This window comes from Schistocerca cancellata, chromosome 7 (genome assembly GCF_023864275.1).
Source record: "Schistocerca cancellata isolate TAMUIC-IGC-003103 chromosome 7, iqSchCanc2.1, whole genome shotgun sequence".
NCBI classification, from domain to species: Eukaryota; Metazoa; Arthropoda; class Insecta; order Orthoptera; family Acrididae; genus Schistocerca; species Schistocerca cancellata.
The window spans coordinates 105,695,048-105,714,041 of NC_064632.1; the positions used below are offsets into that span (position 1 = coordinate 105,695,048).

Sequence of the window (18,994 nt, forward strand, 5' to 3'; positions counted from 1 at the left end):
GCTCCATCACCCACCTAACATTGGAGCTCCCAATAACTAATAAACCCCTCCCCCCGTGTGCCTGCTTGGACCTTGCTGAAGGAGCGGCCACATGTCCACTCACAGGCAGAGCGGGCGATGTTCTTTGTTCTAACAAACAATCTTGTCATCACTAATTCTGTAAACTATTCCTGCTAGGGTTAAAACTTATCCTCTGGTTAACTTGACTAACCATGCCACTATCACCAGTTTAGTTATCCCGCGTTTATTCTCTGGTTAGGCATTATTAGGTGTTCGTACAACATGTTTTCCATGCTACTCCCAGAATAGAACTTTAGCGGCTGCTACATGGGGACTGTACAACTGGCCCTTACCAGTGCAGCATTCTGACAAAAAATTTTCTGCCAAAATTTCATTTTCTTGGTTACACTGAGAAGATAATACATAATCTTTCTTACCTGTTATTCAACAAGGATGCGTTTCAAAATCATATGAATAATCAATAGACCAACGCACACTGGATGCTAGACACTTTGTGAAACAGGGTCTTTCCTCCCCCCCTCCCCTCCCCTAACAGAAATTGCCACCCGGGGCAGATATCCCAGTTTGCCCACCGATCCCTATATCCAAGCCTGTTGCACATGCATGAATCTGACAACTTAGGCTGCTTCCCGCTATTGCTTATACACCAAGCCATTGACACATTTTGCTGTTGGCAGATGGTTGTGTGAACACTTTGTTTTGTTGCTGTATACAGCGCATTTCTTTGACAACTTAGTTTTTTTGTTTTTCCATGTTTTATTGCTGCAGTATTATTCTGCAGTAGTGAGATACAGCAATATCCTTTGTTAGAGTATTGGTTCTTACCAGTCAATGTTACAAAAAATCAACTGAAAACTAGAACAATGAAAAATTCCCGGAATTCTAAAAAATTTCCAGGTTTTTCCCGTATGAAAAAATTCCCGGGTTTTTCCTGGATCTCTCAGTAGTCCCGGGTCGTATACACTCTGACAAAGGTATCTCTGGTACATGCATCACAGGTGTACAGCTTTTGGGAGCTCTTCCAACACACCAATTTGTATCAGCTGTCAATCGTTTGATAGTAGACAGGGCGATTTCCAGCTGCTTACGAAAGTCAACCAACTCACTCCTGATTGAGAACAGCATTCACAGGGAGGCTGCATTTTGGCTGGTGCAACGTATTACAAAGCAGTGAACAAAGGACTTCAAATTAAACCTGCTGATTCTCTTTTAATCTGTAGAGCTAGAAAGTTGTTAATTCACTATACAAATTGAAGCAGAGACACAAAATGAGATTTCTATTAAGACAACACAGAAACCTGTGGTAAAAATTACTAGTTTCCTAAACCGTTTTGATGTTAACTATAGTTGTCAGCAAACAATCAAGTTAATTTACAATAAATGCAGATAATATATATGGCTACTCATCTTAAGGGAAAACTATAGACAGGGTGTTCCATTTATCTTGACCAAACTGTTTGTCCAGATGTAAATTACAAAATATTTCAAGCAAATATTTCTTTAGCCATTAGGGGGACATCAATCAGCATGATTGTCTTCGTTGTAGCTTTGTTTTTTACAAAGTTATGAACAGTGGTATGACTATTTTAAATAGCACCTGGTATTTTTTATTCAGTAATTCATTTCCTCTCCTACAGACCTATTCAAAAATGTATCACAGTGTACCATTCACTGAAGCACAACATTATTAATTACATAACACAACATTGACGTTGGCGCTCCCAGCACATAGTGCAGGTACTCGGGGTAATGGAACACATCCACATGCTGACATTGACAGAGGACAAATGTAAACATAAGTAGAATGCACACCTGTCATTCTGTCAACCATTGTCAGTTGAAGAGTTGTGTGAGTAGAATGTACACCAATGAAGAGAAGGTAGGAATGCTACTCATCTATGGGGAGTGTAAGTTAGCAGAACAGTAACTGCAATACAGTTTTCTTATGTACGGGTACATTTAGTACAGTAGTTCAGTCCTTTTAAATACTGTTGTGTAGAGTAGGCACACAGTAAAGACTGTCCTTCCTACAAACTGAGTTGACATAACATTTCTTTTATTGTAGATGAAGGTAGGTGAAATGCTACGCAGGCAGCAGAACTGCAGTACTGTACAGAGAGCGATATCCTGACAAGAACCCACCTTCCCGACTGATGTTTTCTCATCTTGTTGTAACGCTTCAGGAAACGGGAAGTTTCAACCTACGACAATACAATCATTGTAGCACTCGCACAGACAGACAAAGCTACCGAAGTTACTGTTCTTGCTTCTGTTGCTTTGAATCCACATGTGAGCATATGACAGCTTGAACACAAGACTGGCATTCCTAAAAACAATGTACATCATATTTTTACACGTAACTGGTTCCATCCTTACCACGTACACCAACATCAAGAATTGCATGGGAATGATTTCCAGGATCGTGTACAGTTCTGTCAGTGGGCACATCAGAAAATCCTTGCCAACCCAAACTACTTCTCCAATGTTCTATTTAGCTATGAATGTTCCCTCTCAAACAAAGGACAGGTAAATACAAGGAACATGCATTATTGGTCCAGCAACAACTCATTATGGCTTAGACAGGTGGAACATCAGTGTCAATGGAGAGTTAACCTCTGGTGTGGGATGCTTGGTACTACAATTACTGGCCCTTATTTCATCAACGGTAGTCTAAACGGCAGACGAATTCTTCCTCCTCTTCTGGATGAAGTGCCACTAAGAACTAGAATGCTTACGTGGTATCAACACCGTGGATGTACAGCACATAATGCTTTGCATGCACATCGGGTTCTGAACAGAAGGTATCCTGCCAGATGGATCGGTTGAGGAGGAACGGTTACTTGGCCTGCTAGGTCTCCTGATTTAAATCCTCTGGACTTTTTTCTTTGGGTATGCATTGAAGTGTGGAGGGTAAAAATCGTAGAAGGAGACCAAGAGATGAATACACTAAACAGATTCAGAAGGATGTAGGTTGCAGTAGGTACTGGGAGATGATGAAGCTTGCACAGGATAGAGTAGCATGGAGAGCTGCATCAAACCAATCTCTGGACTGAAGACCACAACGACAATAACAACATGCATTGAAGACATTATTTATCGCAATATTCCAACAACTCCAGAGAACATGCACAAACGTGTTGTGCTTGCTTGTACTAATTCCCAACATGCCCCACAGCCAACCATGCAGTTTGAATGTCCTAATACAAACTGTTCAGAAGTTTTGATGATTTTATTTCATATAGTTCAATAACGGTCACTCTATATGTGTGTATTAATGTTCCAGAAAATATGTCTTACTCATCAGATGACTGACAATTTTACACAAAGATTGTGCTGCACTGGAACAAGTAAACCTACAATATGACTGCATTTTTGGGGATCATTCAAACAATCTGCTGTGTAAAACTGAGTAGTCTCCATGCAATGGATCTGTACCCATAATAGCATATGTGTAATTGACAGAAAAAATACTGGAGACTCTGTTATAGCCCAGTTCTGCAAAATTTACCATCTGCCTTGAGTCTGGAAAGTGCAAAAAAGCAGTTGCACTGAAGGAAGCAATTCAATTTTCCATGACAACCAAAGAAATATAAGTTAATCAGTGATTGCTAAAGCTACAGTATTTCTTATTGTGGAGATACATGTTATGCTAGGATTGCAAAAATAGCGGAATCATCTACTAATGTTTCTAAAAGTGTTCTATAATACTGTAAAGAGTCTGTATTCATATTCCAGCAGGGGGCGGGGAAGGGGTAGGGCAAGTGACTTAGCCACAGGACTCTTTCTTTTTGTGCCCTGTTCTGTTTTTCTACTGCTGACATATCATTGAGACTTCTAACACTGGTCTGTCAAACCTTATATTCCTTTAGATTATGTATCAGACTCTAATTTGGGTAACAAGTCATACCTACTGATCATCTGAATTGACTGAAAAGAGGAAGATGTAGCCTACTGCCACCCACCATTTACTTAGCTGTGTGGAACACTCTTCTACATCTGTGCACGGAAAGGTGAGGTCTCTCTAGTGTTCTATTCCTTTCTCTTGCTGTCCTCTTTCCTAGCCATTGCTCCTCCCGTATTTTCATCCCTTACTGTTTTATCTCACTTATTGCACTTAATACATCACCCCAGTCAGACAACAGCAACAGTTTTGCGCCTGCTCTAAAAAAAAAAAAAGTAAGTGCACATGTTCGGTTGCTTAGGAAATGACCTATTTGTCTAATGCCCTCCTTTTTTATATCCCTCTTCTTCTCATAATGCCTTTTGGGAAGGGTAAAACTGAAAGTATGAAGTTTCATACTGTTTTCTGTTAATATTATTGTCTATAAGTGCTATGCTTCTCTGGTGATGCAACTTCTGCAGCATCTTTATCACTCTCTTCATTGCGGGGTCACACAGCATTTTTTTAACAAAATTTCACCAAACTGTTCATATTATGCTGAATAATTTATTAATATAATTAATTTTTAAATTTTTTAACATAAATTACATAAAACAGGCTGTTTAGCACTGACAGAGATCACATACCTGAGATTTCGTTCCTGAAATTCCTAATTCGACCACTTCAAGGACATTTGTAAGGCTCTCTTTATCCTGTAGAAGATATGGGTGGGCAACAAGCCAAACTCCTGCACATTGGAACGCTGCCACAATTGCAGAATGTAAGTCCTTTGAGTGAGCAGGTGGTGGCCGACCACACTGGTGCATAATGTAGTCACAAAGCCATTTAACAGCACGTTTGCATTCTAACGCATCTGCCAACAATGAATAAGACAATGGTAACTACCACTAATTGTCTGCATAGATATGTATTTTAATAAGCAGTGCTATCATAAAACTATAATTTAGCTATGTTCAACTCTTTGTAGTACATATTATGTAAAGCAGAATTTTGCAAAAATACAACATATAGTGCAGCCAATTTTCCAAATAATGATAACATTACTTGGGGAAAATCATCATGAGCCACAGCTCTAGCAATGGTACCATCAAAGCAAAAAGAGGGTGCATGGGTTTCTACAAATGTTTTGCTGGGCTACTTGCATTTCAGTCCAAAGTCACTGGAAAAAGAGTATTATTATCTGCCACTGATAGACTATGTATTCATATTCCATATATTTTCAGTGAGTGACCAAATACCTGACCACAGATAGGTAAAAGCCATTGTATCTCATATTCTGATACAGGCATGGACATATCATGCTTGATAAGTTTTCATAATTTTCTGCATGTATCTACATTTTTACATGGTATGAGGTTACAGCTTCTCCAATGTAGCAGCTATTGTTTAGAGTATTCACAATTCTTAGGAAATAAAAGCTAATGATGCTCAACAGTGCCATATACATTTACATGAGTCTTTGACATCCTAAAATGTAAACTGGAATACCATCCAGTACTATTACTGCTTCAGGAGTCAATGGGTGCATGAATACAGATGAAGGTCTTGCAACAGAACAATTATTTTGACTTGGATTATAATCATAACCAGATATACAACAGAGAACATTATGGCGTGTCATATTTGATGAATTAAAGATACGGTTGTGTGCAATGCCATTCATTAGCACCAGATTGCAGCTAACTGCTTGTACTACAAAGTGCAAGCAGAATGAAATTGCTAATACATAAGTTCATACTGGTGATTAACTGTAGGCCAAGTGTATCACATTGCAGACAAGGTATGAGCACATGAACTTCGAGCGTCCAAGCTCAAAGATCAAAAGATAGGCTTGTTCATTCAAAAATATTGTCAATATTGCTGTGTCTCTTTTTACTGCAACAGTCAAGGTGTTTATGCAACAGTCACCAGAGGCACTGTATTTCAGCATTGACAATTACATTTATTCTCTGACTTGATATTACCACATTCATTGATGTCAATAGCTCACTTAGTTACGTATTCATTACTCTTCAAAAGCACTGTTCCTACTCACATGTGACACTTCTCTTAACTGTGTTCGCCTCACGAGAATGTTTGCAGTTGTTACAGTGACAAAAAATATGTAAACCTGAAGAATGCAAGGTCAATGTGCTGAAAATGAGCACTGAGGTTTGTGGTATGAAAGTACTGGTGGGTAAAGATTCACCTTCGCTCTGTCACCTTCTTACTTTCACACCACTCTAGTGTTAGTCAAAGCGAAAGAGTGCAAGAAGAATGGAAAAAAGTGGTAACTACACAACACTTATCAATTTAATACATTTATGCTGAATTCTTCATATGTTTCTACTCTTACCTGTGAGTTTTCTAGCTGCATGCAACAAATAAAATAATAATTTACTAAACACAACTAAAAATACTAACTGAAAACACATTCTATGAAAACCTCACTAACTTGCAGATTTTTAAATTTTGCTAGACATATATAAGGATGGATTGAAAAGTTTCTAACTTGACTACAAAATAACACGCTTTCAGATAAATCTCTTCACTTGTGAAGTAAAACAGAAAGTGGTGATAATATAATATTACTGGATAGATAAAAAAGCACATAAGGGATAAGAATATTTTCAACAGCAATAAGAAAAGATTAGGTAAGATAATGGTTGAATCAGTGCTATGCTATGGATCATAACTATGGATCTTAAATGCAGATCTCAAAAGAAGACTAATAATTATGGAAATGGATTATTTGCATAGGAGTGCCAGAATATCAAGAATCGAAAGGGAAAACTAATGGTGAAGTAAGAGCAAGAAAGAAGGCAAATGATACAGTGATAGATAGAATTGAAAGAAAATCATTAAAATGGTATGGATGCCAGATCATCAGAGGCCAAGGTGGTTTTGAATGGAAACCATCCAGCACACGTAAGTGCAGAAGACAATGATGTTCTTCGACAGACAATATAAATGGAGTAATGGAACACTGCAGCATCGACAAGGAAGATGTGCTGGATAAAGAGGCTTGGCAGAGGATAACAGGAATACAACAACATGTTGTTATTAATTAATCTTTGTATTGATTAAGCCTGTAATAATAATAATAATAATAATAATATAAAAAAAGCTACTCACCAAGCAGCAGCAGGAAAAAAAAACACATAAAAGTTACAGAAATGTACAAGCTTTCTGAGCCAGTGGCTCCTTCTTCTGGCACAAGGGATGGAAGGAAAGGAAGAGAGATGATGGAAAATGACTGCCGAGATGTAGGAAATGGGAAGAGTTACAGAAAAGTCATCCAGAACTGAGAGTAATGGAAGACTTACCAAATGGGATGAGAAGGTAAGACGGAACCACTGCTGATTTCATTCGCCAACAAGCGGATCTCCCTAATCTTGAGTTCTGAGGAAGCAGCCCTTAGAGAGGAATTAATAGTTCTGAAAGCTAGGATAAATTTCTGTACATTTATGCCTATCTCTCATCAGTATTAAAAATTCTTGCTTCCTGGAAGTACTAGCCAGCAAATCTGTCTCATAGCATTAGTCACACATAAAGTAAAGGAAACGCAACGGCTCAGCTATAGCTGACTGCTGTGTGGCACAAAGAAACAGGCAACAGAAAACAGTATTCACACTAGCTTTTGGGCTCCTGTTCTTTCTCTAGCACCAGTACAGAAATTCACACACACAACCACAAAGACATCCAAATGCACACACCTGCAGTTGCATTGAGACAGATTGTTGATTACTGATTATAAAGAGAAGATGCCTAGAGAGATGGATGTGGGGAAGGTGTAAGGTGCAAGACTTGTCCCATACATCTACCTATCACCTCCTCCTGCTGCAGTACAGTCACATGCATTTCCTACTCTACAAAAGGCAGGGTCACATTTCAAATTAGTCATTTTATATATCAACTCTGCCCCAATTACTGTGCAGCATCCTATGTGGAAAAACTGTGGTAAAACACAATTTTGGCTGTTCACTTCCTGATCATGTTGCGTATCACTACAAAAATGAACTCAATAGCTGCTTCACTATGCAAGTCATTTGGATAGTCCCTTCCAGTTTCTCTGATCTATACAGGTGGGAATTGTCTCTCTAGCATATTTTGTAGTTTCACAAACCTTCTGCCCTAAACCTCTGCTAACCTATTTCACACTGCCTCACCTTCTCTCTTACATTCTCTCTCCTGTCCGCACCACTCCTCCATCACCCAGATCATGTACTGTCTTCTCCTACCACCCTTCCCTCTTCCGTCCTTCCCCCTCCAACCTCCAACCAATGTGGGCACACTCTCCCTCTCTCTACCTTCCACTGCTTTCCTTTCTCCCCTCCCATCACCTTTTTACCTTTCATATGTTCTACTCTAAGAACTCCCTTCATCTTGTTGTGCAGCTGCTGAGTGACCAGTCAAAAGGCTTGCTTCCCACTATCCGACTACCACGCCCTTGCCTCACCCATCTTTCCATACCCTCTCTCCACTGCCATCTACCCAGGTAACTTCTCTCAATAATCAATCAATATTCAACAGGCAGACCTGCTGCAGCCGTGGTTGTGTACATTTGGGAGGTTGTGTGTGTCAATATGTGTACTTTTCCTAGAGAAAGAGCAAGAGCGCAAAAGCTAGTGTGAATACTGTTTTTTTGGCTGCTTTTTTCTATGTACCACCAATCAGTCAGCTACAGGTGACTGGTTGCCTTTCCATTATTTTAATTAAAATGCCATCCAGGAATTTTCATTGTTTCCTCTGTTTTGAGTGTTTCAGGCAGCTAAGAATCCAGATAGTTGTTACAACGGGGTTTGTGAAGAACAATAATAACTGCATGACTGAAATTACATGTGAAGTAATGTGGTGTGATTGGAGTGGTATCAGAGTGTGAGCGTGAGAGAGAGAGAGAGAGAGAGAGAGAGAGAGAGAGAGAGAGAGAGAGAGAGTGTTTCATTGTATTAGTTCGTAATTGACACTAGAATTTGTTATCTAAATTCTGTATAACCCTTGAAAGTGTCTTGTCCATACATTGTTATCACTGTTATTGTTCATTGAGAAACCCTCACTTTTTCACTGTTTTTGCATTAAAAGTCCATGTCTCATTGCCGTAAATCAAAACTGATAACATGTACTGACTATAAAGTCTCCTTTACTGACACATTGAAATCTTTGTTTTGAAAGTACCATTATTTAGTTGAGCAAATGTGCTTCTAGATATTTTTCTCTTCTATTTGTTTCTTTTGCTGTCAACGCAGTCATTACCCTGAGATACCCTAAATATCAAAATTCAACTAGTTGTATGAGTTCATGGTTAATATAGCCTATTTTATTTTTGGTGTTTTGATTATATTTTAATTTAGTCTTATTACATTTGATTTCAACCTTACTTTTAAATTTTCTGTATTAAGTTTTTCGATTAATTGTACTTCCACCATGTGCTTAGAGACGTACTGTACTGTACAATGTCACCAGCAAAATAAAGAGGGTTCAGGTAAGTTTCATGAATGAGTTAATTGCAGACCATCTGTGTTAATTAGACTAGAAACTTTTCAATTCACATTCATAGGTTTACAATAATCTACACACTGACAGAAGTAAAAATTACTGACAACAGAAAAACTACAGTAGTATTTATGTTGACAATGACGCTACTGAAAACCACGAACATTAAATCATGCAATAGAGTTTATACTGTCTCATTTCAAAAAGTATTTGAATTCAAATAAATGCTAACACAACATATGAGTTTCTAATTTCTTCTACCATACACATTTCTAAGTAATTACACAGAAAGAAAATCAGAAAGAAATCAGTGCATGATTGCAAAACACCTCACACATTTAGAATACAATAAAAGTAACAGAAATTATGACTTAATATAGATATGCTGTTCATTATTAAAGAACACTAACAATAACAGAAGAGAGGTACATCATTATATTCAAGGCCTACCACACACACACATCACACAGCATCCTGCTAGCCAGTATTATAGAAGGGCATAGTGGACAAATACAAAGTGTGTGATGGTTTGGGGTGCCATTGGATACATGTGATCTTCACTCCAGTGTGAACAGCAACCAAAACAATCTGTGAAATTTTAAAGCCAAATGTACTATCCCTTTTTCAACCAGTTCCACATGCCATATTTCTGTAAAGCAATACCAGTCACTTGTTGCAAGGAATCTGAAAGCCTTCTACGAATAACAGACACAACTGTAGAATTACAGGCACATCTAATCACCTGGCCTACACATCTGTCTGACATTTCACCAACTGGATATATATGTTGAAGGGTTTTTCTAACAGATGGTGTTGATTTTTTGTAATGTTTTTGTAATCCCTCTCTCTTTGCATATATTTCACACTTGTTTGTCAGCGTCTTTGATAACACTATTTCAGAAGAGAATTCAAATTGTATTAAAATTAGCACAGCAGAATGCCTTGTATCTTACCTGTAGTTGTTGGCAATGCAGTTTATCTATATTTACTACATCTATACTCCGCAAGCAGTGTATGTTAGAGGGTACTTTGTGGACCACTGTCACTTCCCCCTTTTTGTCTTCCAGATGTGAATGGTTTGTGGGAAGAATGGTTGCTAAGCCTCAGTGTGAGCTTCAATCTCTCTAATCTCATCTTCATGGTTTTTTTGAGCGATATACGAGATGTAATCAAAAAGTAATGGAAATTTTTGTTTTTCCTGAACACACTTATTTATTAATCAACATCAACTTTCCCTTCAAAGTAATTCCCCTCAGATATAACACACTTGTGCCAGTGCTTATTCCAATCTTGGAAGAAATTGTGGATTCCATTTTTTGCTATGGTGTTCAGGTCCTTCAACTTTTTTTTAATCTTATCAATGGTGGCGAAACAACATCCTTTCATGGTTCTCTTCAACACTGGGAACAGAAAGAAATCTCAGGGGGCCACGTCTGGCAAATACGATGGCTGAGGTGACATAATTACTATTATTCTTTCTTTCTTTCTTTTCTCAGACGTTATGTCTGGTCAAAAATGGAAAGTGACGTGGACCTTGACCAAGTGTGACTTCCTTTTAACTGCACAGTATATGTTATATTGCATTTAGGAACTTTCGGGTAATTGAACATGTATCAATAATTACGGATTTCTGTTGTTGTATATGTAAGTTTGGATGTAGCTGTATTGCATTGATGTACTGGTGGATATTGTGTGGTATGACTCCTGTAGTTGATAGTATAATTGGTATAATGTCAACTTTATCTTGATGCCACATGTCCTTGACTTCCTCAGCCAGTTGGATGTATTTTTCAATTTTTTCTCATGTTTTCTTTTGTATATTTGTTGTATTGGGTATGGATATTTCGATTAAATGTGTTAATTTCTTCTTTTTATTGGTGAGTATGATGTCAGGTTTGTTATGTGGTGTTGTTTTATCTGTTATAATGGTTCTGTTCCAGTATAATTTGTATTCATCATTCTCCAGTACATTTTTTGGTGTGTACTTGTATGTGGGAACGTGTTGTTTTATGAGTTTATGTTGTAAGGCAAGCTGTTGATGTATTATTTTTGCTACATTGTTGTGTCTTCTGGGGTATTCTGTATTTGCTAGTATTGTACACCCGCTTGTGATGTGATCTACTGTTTCTATTTGTTGTTTGCAAAGTCTGCATTTATCTGTTGTGGTATTGGGATCTTTAATAATATGCTTACTGTAATATCTGGTGTTTATTGTTTGATCCTGTATTGCAATCATGAATCCTTCTGTCTCACTGTATATATTGCCTTTTCTTAGCCATGTGTTGGATGCGTCTTGATCGATGTGTGGCTGTGTTAGATGATACGGGTGCTTTCCATGTAGTGTTTTCTTTTTACAATTTACTTTCTTCGTATCTGTTGATGTTATGTGATCTAAATGGTTGTAGAAGTGGTTATGAAATTGCAGTGGTGTAGCCGATGTATTTATATGAGTGATTGCTTTGTGTATTTTGCTAGTTTCTGCTCGTTCTAGAAAGAATTTTCTTAAATTGTCTACCTGTCCATAATGTAGGTTTTTTATGCCGATAAATCCCCTTCCTCCTTCCTTTCTGCTTAATGTGAATCTTTCTGTAGCTGAATGTGTGTGATGTATTCTATATTTGTGGCATTGTGATCGTGTAAGTGTATTTAGTGCTTCTAGGTCTGTGTTACTCCATTTCACTACTCCAAATGAGTAGGTCAATATTGGTATAGCATAAGTATTTATAGCTTTTGTCTTGTTTCTTGCTGTTAATTCTGTTTTCAGTATTTTTGTTAGTCTTTGTCTATATTTTTCTTTTAGTTCTTCTTTAATATTTGTATTATCTATTCCTATTTTTTGTCTGTATCCTAGATATTTATAGGCATCTGTTTTTTCCATCGCTTCTATATCCAATATGCAATCTTCCTGTTTAGTGTGTTTTCCCTTGACTATGCTATTTTTCTTACATTTGTCTGTTCCAAAAGCCACATTTACATCATTGCTGAATACTTCTGTTATCTTTAGTAATAGGTTGAGTTGTTGATTTGTTGCTGCCAGTAGTTTTAGATCATCCATGTATAGCAAATGTGTGATTTTGTGCGGGTATGTTCCAGTAATATTGTATCCATAATTTGTATTATTTAGCATGTTGAATAGTGGGTTCAGAGCAAGGCAGAAACAGAAAGGACTTAATGAGTCTCCTTGGTATATTCCACGCTTAATCTGTATTGGCTGTGATGTGATATTATTTGAATTTGTTTGGATATTAAGTGTGGTTTTCCAATTTTTCATTACTATGTTTAGGAACTGTATCAATTTAGGATCTACTTTGTATATTTCCAATATTTGTAGTAACCATGAGTGGGGTACACTATCAAAGGCTTTTTGGTAATCAATGTATGCGTGGTGTAGGGACCTTTGTTTAGTTTTAGCTTGATATGTCACCTCTGTATCAATTATCAGTTGCTCTTTACATCCTCGTGCTCCTTTGCAGCAGCCTTTTTGTTCTTCATTTATAATTTTGTTCTGTGTTGTATGTGTCATTAATTTCTGTGTAATGACTGAAGTTAATATTTTGTATATTGTTGGTAGGCATGTTATGGGGCAATATTTAGTTGGGTTTGCTGTGTCTGCTTGATCTTTAGGTTTCAGATAAGTTATTCCATGTGTAAGTGTATCAGGGAATGTGTATGGGTCTGCAATGTAACTGTTAAATAATTTAGTTAGATGTGAATGTGTTGAGGTGAACTTCTTTAGCCAGAAATTTGCTATTTTATCTTTTCCAGGGGCTTTCCAATTGTGAGTAGAATTAATTGCTTGGGTGACTTCATGTTGCAAAATTATCACTTCAGGCATTTGTGGTATCATCTTGTATGTATCTGTTTCTGCTTGTATCCACCGTGCATGCCTGTTATGTTGTACCGGGTTTGACCATATGTTGCTCCAGAAGTGTTCCATGTCTGTTATGTTTGGTGGATTGTTTATTTTAATGTGTGTGTTATCTATTGTCTGGTAAAATTTCTTTTGGTTTGTGTTGAATGTTTGGTTTTGTTTCCTTTTATTTTCACATTTTTTGTATCTTCTAAGTCGTTTGGCCAATGCTTGTAATTTCTGCTTCTTTTCATCTAATTGCTCTATCGCTTCTTGTTGTGAGATTTTACCTAACCTTTTTCGTTTTTTTCTGACATTTCATTTCCTATAAATTGTGTTAGCAATTCTTGAGCAATGAATATGTGACATCATTTTTGGCTGCAATTCAACGATTTTGGAACAAACTTTTCTGCTAGATGCTTCATGCCCACAACACCCATAAAAATTTTTCATCCATAAAAACTGCTTGGCATGGGACACTCCACAACATGTGTAACATTTTCAATTGTCAACACTAAACTAAATATTAAAAAGCTGAAGATGCAAAAATACACCAGGAACTTATGTGCCAACAAGATAAAACAATTAAGAACTAGATGTATGAAGCCCCCTATCAAGAAGCACTGTCTTATCATAGCACTGTCCGTGTAGGTGGGAGGGCTTGTGTGCTCTGAGGAAACTGAGAGTTAGATTGTAGTAGTGTAGCTACTGACAGGTCTAACCTAGCTGGGCAGGTCCCAACAGAGGAATCACAATAACCCATCTTATACCCTACATGTCCTGTTCCCTACTCTTCCCTCAGTTACCATTCTTTCCTCTAATTAACTTTTGCACCATTTCTTTGTGGTTAGTCTCAAGAGGGATGAAGACTAAGGGAGAAAACCCTGAAAGAAAATCAGGAGTGAGGCTCCAAGGGTGGCTGGAAGGCATACTACATCCCCTCCCAGCAGCTTCTGCAACCGAATTGATACCAAATGTACTGGCTTGCCTTTCCATTGGGCACTATCATTTAGGCTGAGAGGGAGACATTGATGATTAAGTGACTTATGTATCTTTGTATTTATTGCTCAGGCATGTAGCATTCTGGAGAGGATGCCTCAGGAAAGTCCAAGGACATCAGCACAAGACAAGAAGAGGCAGTTACCAGTTATAAGCTCCGTCTGATTGGCTTTAAGACTCGAGCACCAGGGGCCACTTTCGACAGTGGGAGAGACCATTGCATCTCATTGGACAGTTACCACCTGCCTCAAGCTGGGCAGCTGAAGCTGATAAGGTGCCGCCCTACCACTACCTACCTGATTCAGAGGGTGTGTGGAACTTAGAAGTAATCTTCAGCAAGTAAGTTGATACAGTACACCTAAAAACAAAATAAATAAATCAAATAAATAAATCATTTCCTACTGCCACCTGGACTGTTAGGCCATGTGTCCAAAGTACATTGGCAATACCTAATTGGTTGATTTCATTTGTAAGACTGCTATAATTGACAGAGAGCTTCATCGCTTGAATTTGGGCATTGTGTGACTGCAGGAGACACGGCTTCCAGACACAGGCTCTACCAGAGAGGGAAACTACATATTCCTCTGACAGGGGTGGTCTGAAGACAAGCCAAAATTTCCCGGCATATAATTTGCAGTTAAAAACACCTTCTTGAACTGTATAGTGTCATCATCTGGTGGAACAGAGTGGATTCTTATTTTACAATGTGCTCTTCAAGTGGCACTGTAATCCGAAATGTGTATATTCCCACTTTATCTTCCAGCATGGAAGAGAAGGGTCTGTTTTATGATTTACTCACTGACAGAATATCCAAAGTATCTGGACCTGAGTCACTACATATTCTAAGTGACTTCAATACTTGAGCTGTATCAGATAGCAACACGTGACTGACTTTCCTGGGTCATCACGGAGTAGGAAAAATGGATGAAAGTGGCAGAAGACTGCTGGAAGTCTGCTCCTTTTATAGACTGTGCATTACAAACACATAATTTCAACTTAAGGATTGACACAAGGTGTCCCAGAGACCTCCCTGCTCTCATCAGTGACATCAACTTGATTTTGTCATAGCTAGGCATTCAGACCTCAAAAATGTCCTACTGACAAGAAGCTATTATGGTGCTGACTGACACATTGACCATGCTCTGGAGGCATGCACAATGAAGCTCACCCCTACAAAATATCACCACACCAAACAAAGAGGTCATCACAGAAAAACCCATGTCATGTTTATGACTCACAATGGAAACCAGAATTTGTCAGCAATTTTGAAAGTGCTTTACTAGGAAACAGAGAAGCAGAAAGGAATATTGATAACAAATGGCTACAGCTGTCTGGTGTCATCTACAACTCAGCAGTATTGGCCTATGGAATAAAAGAAGATAGAAACAAGGACTGGTATGAGCAAACTTTGGAAGAGATGGAGCCAGTATTGAGGCTAAATGGAAAGCCTTGCTTCCTTAGAAAAGAAATCCAAATGGAAGATCTCAGGAAGACTTGCTAGATGCAAAGAATGGTGCAAAGCAAACATCCACGAGATGTGCAAATAACTAATGTCTGAATTTACGTGCAGGTATACAGAAAGCAACCAATTCTGGGTACACTAAGGCAACATATGATAGAATTGAGAAAGCAATTGGTGGTGGTGGTGGTGGTGGTGGTGGTGGTGGTGGTGGTGATGGATATTTTAGGATAGGTGCACAACAGCAAGGTCTTCAGCATCTGTGCGAAAACAGTTTGAGAAGAGTGTCAGAAAAGGAATCCAAATACAAGTTTAAAACAGCAGGGAAACTGAAAGGGACACAATGTGGGAAACTATGTATGTACCCCACATGGATGCACAAAATTAAGTATCATTCCAATATTAAAACATTAACAAACAGGAAGAAAATGGTACAGGGAATTAAAACAATATAGCAGATGGACATGGCTGACTGACTGCAAGAATACAAAAAGAGGAGCCAGCCACTCTGCAGCACACTCAAATCTCCAGCCTAAAAATTAGGCCAGAGTCCTAACACATTACAAAACTTTAAAACTTTAGTTACACCCGTCTCATAAGTTAAAATAGTGAGCAGATCCACACCGATATTTACATATTTACCGCAGCCCTTTCATCACGGTATAAAATGCACTCTGTTAAAATGAGATGTATCGAGATTTCCGCATCACAAGCATCACAAAACCGGGGATCCTCTCACCATAGTAAGAAGCCATGTGTAAGAAGGCAGTGCCCAATTCAAAGATGTGTGAGTGTCACTTTGTCCCACCCGAGTAACCAGCAAGAGGAATGTAGCTGACTTAACCAACCGCAAACTATTATCTGTCGCCACCAGCCATTCTTCACCCCACACCTACATGAATTTCCTATATAGTGCAGAAACAACAGCCTGCAAGGGAATAGGACACTGTGTCACATCCTGTCCACTGCAGGCCTCCTGGGTAGCCCAATCGTCCTGTTCATTTCTCCATATCCCTATATGCCTTGGCACCCAGCAGAATGACACCTGCCATCCCTGCCACTGGAGCAACTATAGTTGGTCATATATCAGCTGGGCCAACTTCCCAACTGGGTACAGACCCTGTAATGACTGTAAGGCAATAAGGGAATCAGAGCAGATGAGAAACCGTTTGCCCTGAATATGTCATATCTGCTCCAGTGCCTTCACACAGAGCCCCACTGAGAAAATGGTATACTTATCACAAAAGCAAATCCTGGTGACATGGTCGGGGAACACGACTGAGCAACCAAGGGAATATCCTTGTTTGAAGCCATCAGTGTACACTACTGTGAAACTGTGATGAATATCTAAAATGTTAAAAAAAAAACAGAGACTGAAATGTAAAATCTGACATACTATCTTTTTTAAAATTGGTCAAGTCTAAAATAAGTCTGGGCCTACAGACGAGCCAAGGTGGAAGTCTGTTCCAACGGCGATGTAAAATATTAAGACCAAGTACACTCATCTCTAAAAGGCAATCCTGTGCATGAATCCCATAGCAACTCGTTGCCCGTTGCTAGTTATGAAAAAGCTTTTCCATTGGAGGCTGAGCAACGGTATGGATACAAGTGTGTATGGTGTGAACAGAGTCTTATATCCCTGGTGCACCATAAGTAGCCATAGCCTGATGTGAAGTGGCAGTTCACCAGCCTCTGCACAGAGGTTTGGTATGGGGCTTGTTCGGAATGCCCCAATGGCAAACCAATTCCCCCCATGGTGCCTGTCCAACATCTTTACATAAGAATGTCTCGCAGACCCATACACCATGCACCCATAATCTAAGTGAGATCACACAAATATGCCATAAAACAGGAGCAGACAAGTTCTGTCTGCTCCCTATATACTCTGGCTAAGGCATTTTAAAATACTTAGAGCCTTAAGGGACCATTTTTTCAGGTTCTAAGACGTGGCAACCATGCATACGTAATACTGTTAATACACTATGTGATCAAAAGTATCTGGACACCCCCAGAAAACATACGTCTTTCATATTAGGTGCATTTTGCTGCCACCTAATATGTGTAGTGCCAACAGTAGAATTCGGAGGCAGTGGTGTTACGGTGTGGTCGTGTTTTTCATGGAGGGGGCTTGCACCCCTAGTTGTTTTGCATGGCACTACCACAGCACAAGCCTACATTGATGTTTTAAGCATCTTCTTGCTTCCCACTGCTGAAGAGCAATTCTGGGATGGTGACTGCATCTTTCAACATGATCGAGCACCTGTTCATAATGCATGAACTCTGGCGGAGCGGCTACATGACTATAACATCCCAGTAATGGACTGGTCTGCACAGAGTCCTGGCCTGAATCCTATAGAACACTTCTGGGATGTTTTGGAATGCCGACTTCATGCCAGGCTTCACCAACCTACATCGATACTTCTCCTCAGTGCAGCACTCCATGAGGAATGGACTGCCATTCTGCAAGAAACCTTCCAGCACCTTATTGAATGTATGCCTGCGAGAGTGGAAGCTGTCAATCAAGGCTATGGGTGGGCCAACACCATACTGAATTCCAGCATTATCGATGCAAGGTACCACGAACTTGTAAGTCATTTTCAGCCAGGTGTCCGGATATTTTTGATCACATAGTGTAGCTATGGCAAAGACAGTCACACTTATAACACTACCTTGAGGGAAACCATTCTCCTGTTCAAAGTGCTCAGACACGACATCACCGACTGAGTAGTAAAAATACTATGGGGAGAGAAAGGACTGAACACAAACAGGAGTACTTAAAAAAAAATCATCATGAAGCTGCTCAAGGATAAGATACCTCCAAGTAGGTCTTCTCGATGTCAAAAAATATACCTACAACGTGAACCGGTGCATGAAAACATGTTGTATAGCCACTTCCAGGAGAATCAGGTTACCAAAGGTGGAACAATACCACCTGAAACCACACTGAAAGTGACTAAGCAGTTGCCTGGAGTCTAAGATCCAGACAAGGCAGCAGCTGAACATCCACTCCAAGGTCTCTCCCATGCAGCTAGTGAGAGCAACATTACAATAACCACTTGGGCATCTATAGTCTTTCCCAGGTTTTAATAGAGGAATTAAAATTACCACACACCACGAGTCAGGAAAGTGACCTGATGTTCAAATGGCATTAAAAAGTACAAGGAGGATACCTTTATTATGCCTTGTGAGGTGCCGCAGCATACTGTAGTGGATTCTGTTGTGACTGGAGGATGTGTCACGAATGCCAACAATACAGAATCCAGCTCCCACAAGGAAAATGGGCAGTTGTAAT

The 18,994-nt window shown here is 39.0% G+C and overlaps 1 protein-coding gene across 6 annotated transcripts in view; it reads right to left on the reverse strand.

The window, feature by feature from the left end:
• The window catches only part of LOC126091976 (ral GTPase-activating protein subunit beta), a 401,079-nt gene that overhangs the window by 150,681 nt on the left and 231,404 nt on the right, over positions 1–18,994 (reverse strand). For all 6 annotated transcript variants that reach the window (XM_049907338.1, XM_049907336.1, XM_049907335.1 and 3 more), the window contains one exon: positions 4,549–4,775. In XM_049907338.1, coding sequence (XP_049763295.1) covers positions 4,549–4,775 — 227 coding nt within the window. The remainder of the gene's footprint in view (positions 1–4,548; positions 4,776–18,994) is intronic.